This window comes from Dermacentor albipictus, chromosome 3 (genome assembly GCF_038994185.2).
Source record: "Dermacentor albipictus isolate Rhodes 1998 colony chromosome 3, USDA_Dalb.pri_finalv2, whole genome shotgun sequence".
Classification (NCBI taxonomy): Eukaryota; Metazoa; Arthropoda; class Arachnida; order Ixodida; family Ixodidae; genus Dermacentor; species Dermacentor albipictus.
Window position 1 is genome coordinate 130,053,214 of NC_091823.1, and position 13,974 is coordinate 130,067,187.

General features: G+C 44.6%; 1 protein-coding gene across 1 annotated transcript in view; it reads right to left on the minus strand.

Moving 5' to 3' along the window:
• Positions 1–2,378: 2,378 nt before the first annotated feature.
• The window catches only part of LOC135912840 (uncharacterized), a 65,295-nt gene continuing 53,699 nt past the window's right edge, over positions 2,379–13,974 (minus strand). The window contains exon 9 of the mRNA XM_065445387.2: positions 2,379–12,260. Coding sequence (XP_065301459.1) covers positions 12,207–12,260 — 54 coding nt within the window. The 3' untranslated portion in view covers positions 2,379–12,206. The remainder of the gene's footprint in view (positions 12,261–13,974) is intronic.

The window sequence follows — 13,974 nt, forward strand, 5'->3', positions numbered from 1 at the left end:
ACGAATTATGAAAATTGACCCACACAAACCCAAGTTATCGGGCAGAGAATATTCAATATACAAAATCAACGTTACCCTCCACTCAAATTTTCACGGCCTTAAGGTGCACATTTCAAACTGCCAAGACGTCTCATCGTGCTACCGAATATCAGCAGCAGCAGCACATTAGCGGAAGTCTGTGCGCTACGGTTGCCAAGTCCGTGCAGCCTGCTGACGGCTTGCCATGGCTTCCACCCACGATAGGGCAGCGCGCGGTCCAATTTCCTTTAAGAGTGACAAGGCCCTTTAAGCGCGATATTGCCATTCAAGCACTCAAATGGAACTTGTTCAAGGTTTTCTTTGAACCTTGTCTCGCGAGGCTACGATTGACATTAACAAACATATCAATCCTCGACTCGCGAAACTGCAACCTGAAAGGTCTAAAAAAAATATTTGAAACGGAAATGTCCCAAAAGTGAAGCCGGGCTGACGCTACCTCAGGAAGGGCACGATAAAACGTTAGCTTATAGTGAGCAAAAAAATTGCTTACCCTGCACTCCCCCAGATTTTAATATGCCTAATTTTGTTGTACAGATACTGGCCGACAAGTATCCTCATGTTACTAGTATTAGCATGAACGCTGAAAATCCTGGCAAATTTTATTGGAGATCACATCATCAATAATTAGCCGAAGTTAACTCTTTCATTGGGAACACCCAGCTCTTATTTTTCGATTAGACTAGCATGTACATAAATTGATCAAAAGCACTCGATGTGTGACCGGACTTAGCCAACAAGGCTCTGTTTCAGAGCTAAAACACAGGGCAAGTGCTGGCTGTGCCTTTTCTGGCAAGATGCTGCAGGAGCTTTCACTCCAGAAATTGGTTTTAAAGGGTCCGTCCTTAAAACGGTTCTGACAAATTTTGTAGACGTGTAGAGTACAGTTGCAGTAAACCATTGACAGCACAATCTGTGTGAACTCGTATTAGGAGAGCTACGAATTATAACAAGTTACCGTCCTCTATAGCCACGCGTTTTATCCTCAACTCGTTCGCCGAGTGATTGGGGCTAAGTTCCACATTCACTAGCTCTGCATAAAGATGGGACGTCATGTCGTCTACTTCTGGTTGTCTTGGAGCCAACGCGCCAAGCGTCTCCAACCTCTCCACCAGCCGCCTGGCAGTCCATCCCAAGCGAAGCTATCAAAGCCAGCATGTGTTGCGAGCATTCTGTCGCAGCGCCAAGCGGTAACCACAGGCGAGATAGGTGTTTCGATGGAAGGGTGGAGGCATAAACTAAAGCCCCTCCACAATACTATTGCTGTGATGGAGCTTTAGAAGAGATGTGAGTGGCTTGATCAGTGTGCATGGTCCAGCCACCTGGTGGCGCAAAGCTTAACCAACGAAAGCGCTAACATTGCTCCAACCAAGTGTAAAACATCTCAAACATTTAGAAGAATGTGTCCATGATTACGCTCCTGCCAAAAATCTGCACCAGCAGCAAGGTATAATACATTTTGTTACTGCTATATTAGTTCCATGTTTTGTTGAGCTATGTGCCACCAGGTGGCTGAGCCGTGCAGACTGTTCTAAAGCTTTAGATTGTTCATGCTTGCACTTTCACTCATCCCATGAAACGACCAAGCCCCTTGCACCTGTGTTTACTCAAATACCGGACACTCGAAACACTATTGAGGTAGTAATCCTCCGGCATAATGTGACCGCCGCAAATGTGCAAATCCTAGTGTCGATCGAATACTAACAGTACGATGTGTTACAGCCACTCAGCTCGTTTGCTGCCTTGCACAGGGACAAGGTGTTGCGGCTTGACATATTGCCAGTCACTACATTTGCAGCTCACAATGTAATAAGGGCGAACAATGGTGCTCGTGAGAAGAAAGATCAAGACCAACAATGACCGCAGAGCTCTCGTCAACATGGAGCATGCTGCAACACAAGCAGATGACACTTGCTATGTGCCGGAAGTCTTGAGTGTACTGTTACTCTTTTTTTAGAGAAACAAATGAACTAACATTTCAACTATTATCAACGCTTGTTTGTCATAAAGTTGGAAAAAGTATTGATGACGCGAACTGTGCAGCTAAGCAGCCCTACTGGCGTCATATGGCCACCTCGTGTTGTCTGGTCAGAGGTGGCTGCAAATTCGGCCTAGTGGCATGCTGCGACTGGTAATGATGTACATTTTTTAAACCTTATAATAAATTACAAGCTTCTTGTGGAGCACTTAGATGGATCAATTAATGATCAGAAGAACATGCCCTAACGACTTCGTACATTTGTACAAAATCGTTTGGGGGTGTCTTTAAGTCCCCTTGCACAATCCTTGAGAAAGGGAACTTGCACAACACACAAACACATTAAAATGCATCAAAGCATAAATGGGACTATGTGGTGACATGCTTTATTTCCCCTGACCACTACTGGCTACAAAAAAAAAAAAAGTACAGCATGGTTAAAAAAAGTTAACATCAGTAGTCACTTGTACAAATACACTCTTGACCATGGTGTGACATAGACGCCTCTGCAAGGCTAAAATGCAGAACAAGGTTGGCAAAAGGAGATAAAGACGAGGTTGCTCGGAACCTTCGACGCTGCCCACAGGTGGCGCAAAAGAGGTGAGGCAAGTCATTCTCGACTGTCGTTCATCTAGAACAAAAAACGAGCACCACGGACAGCATAGCCAAGGTCAGGCATGGCAAATCAACGTTAAAACCGCTAGTGGGATGTTTATGAAAAGCACTTCCTAAACAAATGCGGCAGTGCAAAATAGGCTAATACTGTGAGCAAATGCAGCAATCACGAGAAATAAAGCTGTGCTTGCATAAAAATTCATGAGAATAAAATCAATAACATCGCCAAGGGCAGGCAATGCCTTCTGGCCAGTTCGATGCACTGTTGCGGTGTAGCTATCTAGCAGAAAAAATCAACATTGCATAGCAGCTGATGCAATTTCGACACACAGTCAACTGTGAACACATGGCAAATAAAAACAATCTGCAACCGACCATATAAGTGGAAACAGACCAACAGTACAGCCACTCTCGACATGCAAAGAGCCACTGTTTACTGTTTTACAAAATGCCCATACATATATATATATATATATTCTGCAGAGAGTGCCCCGGGCAATCAGAATTGTTCAGTTGACACTGCACTGTCGATAAGTCCAATCAGTATCACTACTAATCGGCAACCAAGACAGAAAGATGCTTGAAAGCAAAGGTTGCAAATCACTTGCACCACTCTTATGTACACAGTGTCTCACAGCCACCTTTCCACATGCACAGGACTTCTGAAAGAACCATCCAGACTTACAAGGTGACTGGTGCCAAATTATAAACGTGCAAGAAAATCTGATCACGCCAAGCTACAACATAACTGCGGCAGCAACAAATCGCCTGTTGCAACGGGGGCAAGTGTAGATTCTATGGCATGGAGAAAACAAGCTGAGCACAATATGAATGAAAAGCTGCCAAAAAACCAGGACAGAGGCCACCACTGTCGTTAGCCGTACTTAACACTGCTGTATTGCAAGAATGTAGCTCTGTGTGACATGGAGTCGTGAGGGGCAGTTTCTTCTTCGCAAGCTGATCGCACAACTGCAGTCAAATGAATATTTAGGCATGTAAACCACTACACCTAAGGGAAAAATAGACATATACCCAAATTTTCAGCATGCAGCTACAAAGGAAATTGCCACGGAGAGGCGTTGGTTCTGGGTTTGAATCCTGGACCAGAATTAATTTTTGTTCAACTGAGAAATTTTTTTTGAAGAAACGCACACGGGTTTCCTTTGCAGCTTTGTGCTACAATTTGGGAGGATGTAACTTTTCCCCTTTCATGTACTTTCCTCCACCTTGCAGGCTTTCGCAGAACTGATTTGTCAAAACCACTACACTAAGCTGCACGCACTTTCCAAAACTTTCAACCACAATTCAACTGCAACTCCATATCTTACTTTAGAAGCACAGCACTGACCGACCCAAAAGTCAACCGGCAAAAGCTTGCGTCTAAATGCAAGCCACTGAGGCCCAAAACTACAGCCCTATGCTGTGCTGGCGCCCTCATTAAACTGAGACAGGGGCATTACCTGGTGAAAAGGCACTTTGCAATAGTGCCTATGCAATATTTTACCCAGTTTTGCAATCCCGGTGTTAACAATTTCAGTGCAGAACTGCAGGATCTCAAGTTCGAGCAAAATATGTTACCCTTGGCTAACACAATGGGCAGGCAGCATTACACAATATGTCTCAATGTGTTCTAGCTCAAACATGTGCCTTGAAGTAAGGCATTATCTCCCTTAGCTTTGGAGAAATCATGTAACTCCCAACACGAAACTGAACACAATAAATGCCCACAGAATGTCCCCACTACATGAAGCCAAAGTCCTAAATGGCTACTAAATGAGAGGCAATAATGCCAGTTTTAAACGATGCCACTGAATGCTTTTAAGCATGCTATAACGAAATTGCAGAAGGGATGTAAAACTGAAGCTGCTTGTTCACGCAGTGATGAGCACAGGCCCATGATTTCAGCATGTTTAGTCCTGTCTTGTAAAAAACAGCATGCAGAGAGGTCAGTAAGGAAGCCAAGCTGAAGACAGTGACCAAGCTGAAGACAGTGATGCAATGTGGGGCATAAGGTAAGCACACTGCTGGGTAAGCAAGTTGCTGTTCTCAGCATGGTCTCGCAGAGGCATAGTGCTTACATTGTAGTTTTATAAAGGTACCCATGTTGCAATTGATACGCAGACTGCCTTGAAGTGTGGCAAAAAAATGACTCATTTATGCTGTCTGCCACACCTTCTGGGCACACTTTTGCACAGCAGACGACGAGATGGCAAGGCATGGTCTCTAATGGTGGCAAGTGCTAGGCAAGTGATCTACAGTCTATGCTTGTTACAACGGACCTACGTACAACGGACTTTCGGATATAATGGACCATATTTCAACCTTAGTTTGCTCTACTTATGTTCATGCAACGAAGTTCACTTTTAACGGACTGCGCTGCTATGGACTATCGGCTACAGTGGACCAAATTAGTGGCAATTTTTGTCAAATTCAGGCGTATAAAACGGACTTTTGCCATGTCGACATGGGCTGACAACCGACTTGTGAGGGTCAGCCAACGATTGCGACTCAATATTGCGCGTGGGAGGAAGGCGGGGTGGAAGGCACGCAGTCCTCTTTTGCACATGAGGCACGGAGAGGAGGCGAGGGAGAGGGAGTTCTACTCTGGCGGCTGCAGCTTACAGCGTGGCTGTGCAGGTGCCATATCTTGAAAGCGATCTGCGATGTGGACAAAGTGCACCAAGTGCTAGTAGCTTCATATGTGCTGTGCTTTCGACGATTAGTGGAAGCGAGAGACCGCGAAAAGGTAATTTCGTTCGAGGATGCTGCCATGCTTGCTCACACAAGCTCTTTGACAGCGAGTGTCCGCGCTCATCGAGTATGATGTGTTCATGCCCACCTGTGCGTGCGTGACACCGTGCTTGTTAATTCAGTTAGTAAGCATATGTTTACAACTTTATACAGCCGATAAAACTACTATCCTTACTTTGCATAGCTGTCTACTAATTTGCTATCGTAATCAATGCTTCGGCTCCCGGGTGGAACTGCAACATTTTTTAAAAAATTTTTTTACTTTGGACGTTCGTCACTCACTTTTTGTGATAACGTTGTTAGACGTCACGACCGAAGTTTCAGAAGCGAGGCGTCTCGGATATTATGGACTTCGGATAAAACGAACATTTTTTGTCGGATTATCAGGGTCCGCTGTAACGTGCGTCGACTGTATCTTTGCGACTTCCTGAAATGCGATGGCTGTCACAATGGCTACTGTGCGCTTTGGGAGTGTGTGAAGATACCATCTCAGAGGCCATGCTGCACATAACCTCTCGGTGTTATCTGCCACATGACAGTGGGTGATTAAGAGAAAAGGGGGCCACACGACATTCTGCAGTTCAACGACTAATAGTAATCAGACAGAAGCATTGCCATCTGTCCTGTCCTTTGGCTGCATTTCCACAATGTACAAAACCTTTTTTTTTTTTGTTCGACCATCTCCTCGTTCATCACTCTGGAGAAATGTTTAGCCCGGTGCATGAAATGTCAGTATGCAGAAAATATCAGACACAGTGGCTCAGAAGAATGCACACAGCTGTGTGAATCCAATGCTTGACCTGCACTTTGTGAACTCTACTTCGTCGCCACCTGAGGGGCATAGCAAGACTCACATCAAACAAAGCAGTCACGCAGTTAATCCTTTGTACACAGTGCACAAACAAACTGTTTGCTTTACAAACCTCCGGTACGTTGGAACCGAGGATGATAGAAAAAACACAGATCGGTGATGTTCGTTTCAACCATTGTGTGAGCGAATATGTGCATTGCTATTTCTAAATTGAGGGGAGAAAAAGAAAGAAAAAACAAAAAGAATGAAACAACAATATATATAACAAGATATAAAAGAATTTAACAAAACATTTTAAGCATCAGATTGACGGCAACAAGTGATAAACAGCAGCAGCAAATTCAAAGTCACAATCTTCCAAATACAAATCACTACACATCACTGTAATGTAACACACATTAGTGAGTTTTAACATACTGCTGGTGCTCCACTGTTACTGCTACTGTTATTGTTACTGCCAGCTTTCTGTGCTGTTTAAGATCATGTGACCAACGAGGTGTACACACGTGTGACATAGTTCCCCGAGCACACTGCAAGGCTAGATAAGCCAGTGTCGGCTGTAAACATTCTTTGCGTTACTGTCACTGAAGCGACTGTCACTGATGCCTGAAACGGAACACGTGCACAAGATAAGTTGCCTTGTTCCTGCACCCAGCAGCCCTGGCAAGTAGCCGAAACAGCACCAGTAACGCACAGTGGAAGCCTTATGTCAGAACTCTCTACTCCAACATGCCCGTGAGTTGATAACAGCACATGAAACAGACTGGATTAAGCAGCTTCTTATTTGACAGCATTCTGTGCAGCCTGTTCATTTTGCAACAGTGAGAGTCGAGAGAACTGTACCGCAAACTGCTCCGCACATTTGCGGCTGTGCGTGCAAGACAGAGTGACACCAAAGTGACAGATTCCAAGAAAACCACGTGCAATTAACGAATGGCAGCAGTGTACCTATTGCAAAGGAAATGCCATCTTGAAAAAGTTGCAGTGCGATGTGGCCAGGGCTCATATCATCAACACTGAGAACCTCCTCTGAATACACATACTGCTGCTACTCAAGCCACTAAAGCAGTTCCCTCAACGCAAAACACAAGTACTGATTTGGAAGAATCCCAAGCACACCTGCACGACTGGACGGCCTTTTCACTTGGCTCCGAATGAAGCCTCCGACAAAACGGCCATCGTTTAGAAATGAAGTGCATGGGAGAGTGCCCTTATTCAATAACAGCATGCCTTACAAATTTTCTGTTACAGTTGAACTGCCACGACTGAAACGAGACATGCCAACAACGCGCCACACGGGGCAATATAATACTGCTCCATGCAAAAATTTTCCTAGAAACCACTGCGGCTCGCCTCAAAGCATTGTGAAAAGGCTATCTACAAGCACACAGGTACAGTTAACGGTCTTGTGTGTCGACGAAATGACGTTTCACCCCACAACACCAAAAGTGACACCACAACATCGAGGTGGTATGTTAAGACGACACCAAAGGAAACCATTACGTCAAGCTAACATTCCGTAAGGTACAACACTTCTACCACCCGTGTTTTAATCGATTTTCCTTTCTTTTTATTTTGAACATCACCTGTCAGTTAAAGTGATTTAGTTGCTTTTCCTTTTTTTTTATTTTGAATGTCACCTATCAGATAAAGTGATTTTCTTTCTCTATCTGCAATGTTTTCGACAGATGAACAACACCGGCATGACATGTCACGATGAGCAATCTGATAAATCCTCAAAATTCCTCTAATAAGCTTTTTTGATGGTTAACTTCAGGCCACACACCACTTCAACGGCAAAAATATAGCCAGCCGATCCTCAAGGCAGGTCTGTTTAGCAGGCATCCCAAGGCTAGCACCGTTATGCATATTCATCCCCAAAATAGTCGAAGATTATACATGCAGTACTATTTTCCGAAAACGCCTCCCCTTCAGTAGTGGGCCAAAATAACCCAAATGTTGACACATGTGGTGGCACAATCTCAAAACTGGTAATATAAAGGTGCTACAAATTAATCAGCAGTATTTTGCTGATTATTTAAACACCGTGACATGCCGTGCAAACAAAGCGTACGAAAGGTGAAGGTAGTGTAGATGAACTGGAAAAATTACGCTAGTTCGCAAATTTTCAACGTGCAATTTTCACTGAATCACCTGTATCCTCAGGAAAACAACACAAATCAAGAAGCTGGGTATAAACGAAAGCCGAATGAATTGATTTGTATCCAGAAAGTAAGAACACAAACTAGCAACATCTGTAGACACCTTTCCCAATATGAAATGTACCAATATACGCGAAAGTGCATTGAATCTTGTGCTTGGGCAGGAAATACAGACATGAAATACAAGCATAAAAAATAATTGTCCATTAATTTAAAAAAAATTTCATTCTGCCCTTGAAATGTAGATTAAGGGACACTAAAAGCAAATAAGTCGACATGTACTGTTTAAATACCATTCCAGAAACCTCGCAACACTCGTTTCGTGCCAAGAAAGGACTTAGTTTACGAGAAAAATGCATCTGAAGGGTCCGAAGAACGTTTTCGAAATTCAAATCTCCTGCCACCCAAACGGGGAAGTGGTGACGTTGCGTACGCCACCACCACCTTTTGCTGCCATCAGCTTTATGGTCAAGTGGCGTAGAGCGTTCGAGCATCCCGCAACATAACACGGAAGTTTAATTTTCTGCTACTTGCAGATTGCGAGAGTTTCGCGAGCCAGCAAAACTAGCGCAGCACTACGCGATAATGAAACTGCTGAACGCAAAAGCGTGCACGGCGCAGAGTCGTGCAAAAACAAAGCCTTTCAACTGCCCGCGTCGTTGTCAAGGGTAATTTCAATGAGTTGCTTTTTTCTAAAAATGAAATATAACTGGACAAGTAGCATTTTATTTCGTCTTATAATACAATGCTGCTTTTCGCAACGAGTGGTTGAGTAGTGGTAACAGAATTCAGCCGAGGACTGCTTTCCTCATCAGGCATGCACTTAAATGTCCCGGAGGAGTCTCTAATCATGTCTTGCATTTACCTCAGTTTCTCGGTTATTAAGGCTCTGTTCGTGATAATATTGACACCTTAGAGATTCTCAAGCACTAATCTATCACTTTAGCTTGACTTAATATTTGCCTTTAGTGTCCCTTTAAGCCACGAACAAAGCTTGTGAGCCTACCCTGATAAGTTTCCTGCTGTTAGTGAACCTTTAAAGAGGCAATTCCTCTACTAACTCACAGACCACTGAAGCAGCTGCATCCATGAGTCAAAAGCATGCATTCAGAAAATGCCAGCAACAGCGAGAATAAAGACTATCTGTTCACCATCACAAGCTGCATGAAAGAAACAACAAAATCTAAGATTTTAAAAGGTATCGCGCCTCAATAACTAGAGTCTTATCTAAATGACCCTGCCCTACTAAGAGAACAATTTCAAACCAATCACAGTCGACTACTAAAAAATTATTCTGCGGTACAGTGAAATCTCAACATATAAACTGTAGGTACAACAAATTATAGCATACAACAAAGTACATCTATAATGTTTCTTGCCGAGACCAACCCATAAAAATATGTTTATCAGATATAACAAAGGCATATTTGTGTGGGATGAGACTTCATTAAAATGCCACTCAACTGTGCACTTTATACACTATATAGAAGACAATCGGCAATCCACTATGATAAATTTGGGCTGGCAATAACCACCAATATTGACGAGAGTGACTGCAGCATGGAATAACAAAGAAAAAAAAAAACACGCACAGAGGTCCAGGGTTAGCTTGAAAAACTGTGCCAGTGATGCAATATGTAAGCTGCCATTCTTCTACGTGCTTCAGTTTCTTGATTAAATCAGATCAGCAGAAGCTCACATTATGCAGCTACGTTTCTCGAGTCAAAAGGTGACACATTATAACAAAAAGGCATAGACAACGGGAAGACCAGGAAAATATAGAAAGGTTACTCCATGTCTAAGATGAAAATAAGTCTTCAGTTGGCTATAGACGAAACAGGTTTTCATTGAACAATGATATGGCAGTGGAAGAGGTGCCACTTTATTTTAGAATTTCATCCTGCAGACCACACGGCCTACTGTGTTAAGGTGATTTGCTCATCCCCTAAATGCCATGATCACTGTGGACCCATTCTGCTCTTCATTATATTACATTAAGTTATAAAAGCACTGCAAAACTTTTCAAATTACTTTATTTTTTTTTAACTTTTGTTCTTGTGCCATTTCTTCATGCTAGTAACCGCTGTAACCCCGGTTTCTATGGCAATGCAGCTCTGCCCAGAGAGGAACGGTGCTGCGACAATCGAGAACGGCCTTCCAAGAGTGCGAGGAGCAAGGCTAAGGAGTGTTGTGCGATGAAGAAAGCGGAGCGGAAGGGTGCTCGACTCTAGGTGTCAGAAACAACTGCAGCAGGCACACCACTGCTGGTCCTTGCAGACACGAGTGAATGCCACAAAAACAAGGGGAGGGGGATACACACCCTTAGCATTTTGTGCCTTGTTCCAGAAACACTTGAGTGACCAAACTCAAATGTGGTGCAGACACCCAATGTCACGAACACCTGGGAGGCTCTGACACCTGTTTCAAGCTGGCACCGACTAGTGGCTAACAAAGACAGCAACCACGCCACTTCTGTTGCCCTGGTCTGCTTGGACTTCGGCCCATGAGCAGTATACTTCGCCACCGTTTTGCAGGGGCATCACTTTTGATGCGCATTCACTGGATCAAGCCAGACATGGTCTCCGAGATCACGTGATGTAACCAAGAGTTGCTTTTGAAGTTATCCAATCTTGGAGGCTGTGAGAATCGGCGAACACAAAGGATATCACTCGAGTGAGGCACTGTACTAGATGCTGCATCTCACAGAAGTGAAGCTCCCCCAGACAGTGATCAGCACAAAATATAACTAGTCCCTGGTTCACTGGTTCCCAGCAGCTACAATCTCAGACTTTCTTGTGCTCATGCACAATAAGCCCAGTGCCTCCTTCCTGCGTAAGGAAGGAGGCACTGCAATCTAATCTAATCTACTAGCTCTTGCAAGCGCAAATGATGCAGGCGCCACTTTCTTGAAGTGGTGAAACAAACAGTGAAGTTGCCATACCTTTTGAACTTTTGGTATTGGTGTTCCAAACACAACACCAGGTTAAATCCACACCACCTCCTTTGTTCAGTTTTTCGTTTCTTTGTGTCACGTTAACCTGACCACCAACTTGCACAGATGCTAAAGAAGAGTTACTCCTCCCAAGACATCTTTTGGTGTCATCCCACTTTATTGATTTGTGCCATCCAGTCAAACTAGAGCACAGATCACACAAACAATGTGTGCCAAATGCAAAGCACAGGCCACAGCTGCCACATTGCGTCTTGACTAAATGCAGCGTGACAGAAGTACACAATGAGAGGAACGCAACACAAACAAGATAGGAATGAAGGCTGAACCCAATCAGTTTCTGCAGAACTTATTCTCAAAGGAAGACTGCCACAAAAACCCAAGTGAACAGGGCTGTCCTTACATAAGTTCAAGTCTGTCCCTTGTTTGCACTGGCTCGCAATAAAAATTCAACTAGCCCTGCGACATCCAGCTCCCAAGCCTTGAAGAGTCATTGCTTAAAGAGTCAAGCTTGGGTCACTGCTTTACGTTCACTTAGAGTGCATTACTTTGCAGCGTGGATCATCAGCAGTCATTACTGTTAGTGAAATTGTGCAAGGGGCAGGCAAGAACCAAGGTGCTGCTTCTACCAAGATGAAGGACAGTGACGCTTACACGGACGACAATGGGAAGAGCAGGGCGAAAAAATTAGGGCCACGAGGGAAGCTCCAGGGGAAAGCTTCCCTCTTTCCCAGGGAAACGGAGGGTGGCATGAGAGAAGTGAAAATACAAAGAAAAAAAAAGGAAATGACTGTACACAAAAAGCATGTGCTGTGTGTCGTTGAAGGAGGCCTTGGGAGTGATGACGACAGCGGACAGGGAAATCCAGGGAAGCCGGCGGCAGCCGGTGGATGAATAAGCCGGTCAACTGGACCCGAGTGCACATGTCCGCCACAGCTTCTGCAGGTTGGCATACATCTGCAGAAAGTGCGCAAAAGGATTTCACAGGATGACACGTGCCGACAAGCAAGCCACGCATATGGGAATGGCTTAAGGGGGGACGCGGCCCTTGAAAACCGAAAAATCGCGAAAAAGTCGATTTTTGAAAAACCTTATTTTTGGGTTGTATGTCTCATAAACTACCTGTTCTGTAATTATCAGCACCTAATTCAACCGTAAAGTACAGAAAAAACGCTACTTTTGAGGCCACCGCGGCCCTACAAAACACGCGCAGATGCCGAAATGAAGTTAAACTTCGCGCGCGCGCCATTCCCGGACCATGCGGCCTGCCCTCGCCATCTTGGTGTCGTTTTGACCGTGGTTTCTTTGTCTCTATTTTGCCGCCTTGCAAAATGGCATCGTCGGCGCGGTTGAGGCGCTATTGGCGTTTTCCCGCGATGTGATGCGGAGCGCTGATTGGCCGGAGCAGCGCGTTCAAATCCCGCGGGGTAAAGCGCGCCTACCATTGGCTGCTGCGCGGCCGGCGGCGGCTGCTCAAATCCCGCGGGCTAAAGCGCGCCTGCCATTGGCTGCCGCGCGGGCGGCGGCGCTCCTCCCTGTGATGGCGCGCTCGCGTCCCTTGCTCGCCTGCTTTCGAGCTGTTCATCGCCTAGCGCTATCTTTTAGATTATTTGCTCAGCTTTCTTTTTTTTCGCTAGTTCTTCGCTGCACGCGATGCCGGCAAAGCCCAAGACAGTGCAGATGTTCGGTGCACGGGAGCGCGGTATGCGTCTTGTACGAGCATCGAACTTCCCATCTTCCGCAGCGAGTGCCGATTGCGTAGACGCTTTTCAGCGGCGAAACTGTGCTTTCGGCTGTCGCCAGTCGAAAATCCGACACACTGAGTGTGCCTGGAGCCGCAAGAGCTAATTATAAGCTCCGCAGGAGCTTTCTCATAAAAAAAAAAAAAAAAAAACACGTGTTCAACTTTAAGGCCCGTTTTCTCGGAATGTATTTTTTCGCGAGTAGTGGTGCTGGGGAAGGCGATATCTCAAGAACCGCTTTTCAGATTTGTATGCCATTTTTTTTATTCTGTTCCTAAGTGACTTTGCCAGGGGGTAACAGGCTTCTTTTTTTGAAAGTTGGTGCAGTTAATTTATAATAAGCAATTAATTTTTGATGAATGTGGTCATTACTGGCTACATCAAATTCAAAGTTGTCTTAAAATTTTTTGGAGGGGAAATTAAAGAAAAGGGCTCTTTAGCCCCTTGGGATATCTATCAAGGAATCATCACAGTGAATTTCAGCTTCCTACGATGTCCTGGCATTTCTCCAGGCTCTTCCTCAGGCATATACATGAATCACCTAGTTAAACCTCAATAACTCTGGAACTAATAAACATATCTTCATGAAACTTTGCAGTTCCTCATAGTTCGGTGGTGTGAACATACCCTGAAAGTTTCATCTGGATATCTTAAAAAAATAAGAAAGTTCGGTCTCCAAGGTAGCCTCCTCCCTTAAAGGATAAGTTTCTCTAGTTCGCCCTAAGCACACAAATTCTGTGGGATACACGAACGCACACACACTTTGTTAACAACAATTTATCGTTAAATGCAGCACACAAGCGGCAGCCAACTAGGATCGGCAGACACTGGCAAGCAACACATTGTTATAATGTCACAGTGACTTTCTCAGCAAAAGTCCCTGTTGCAGATTTTTCCTGGTACAGTTCATTCATTCATTCATTCATTCA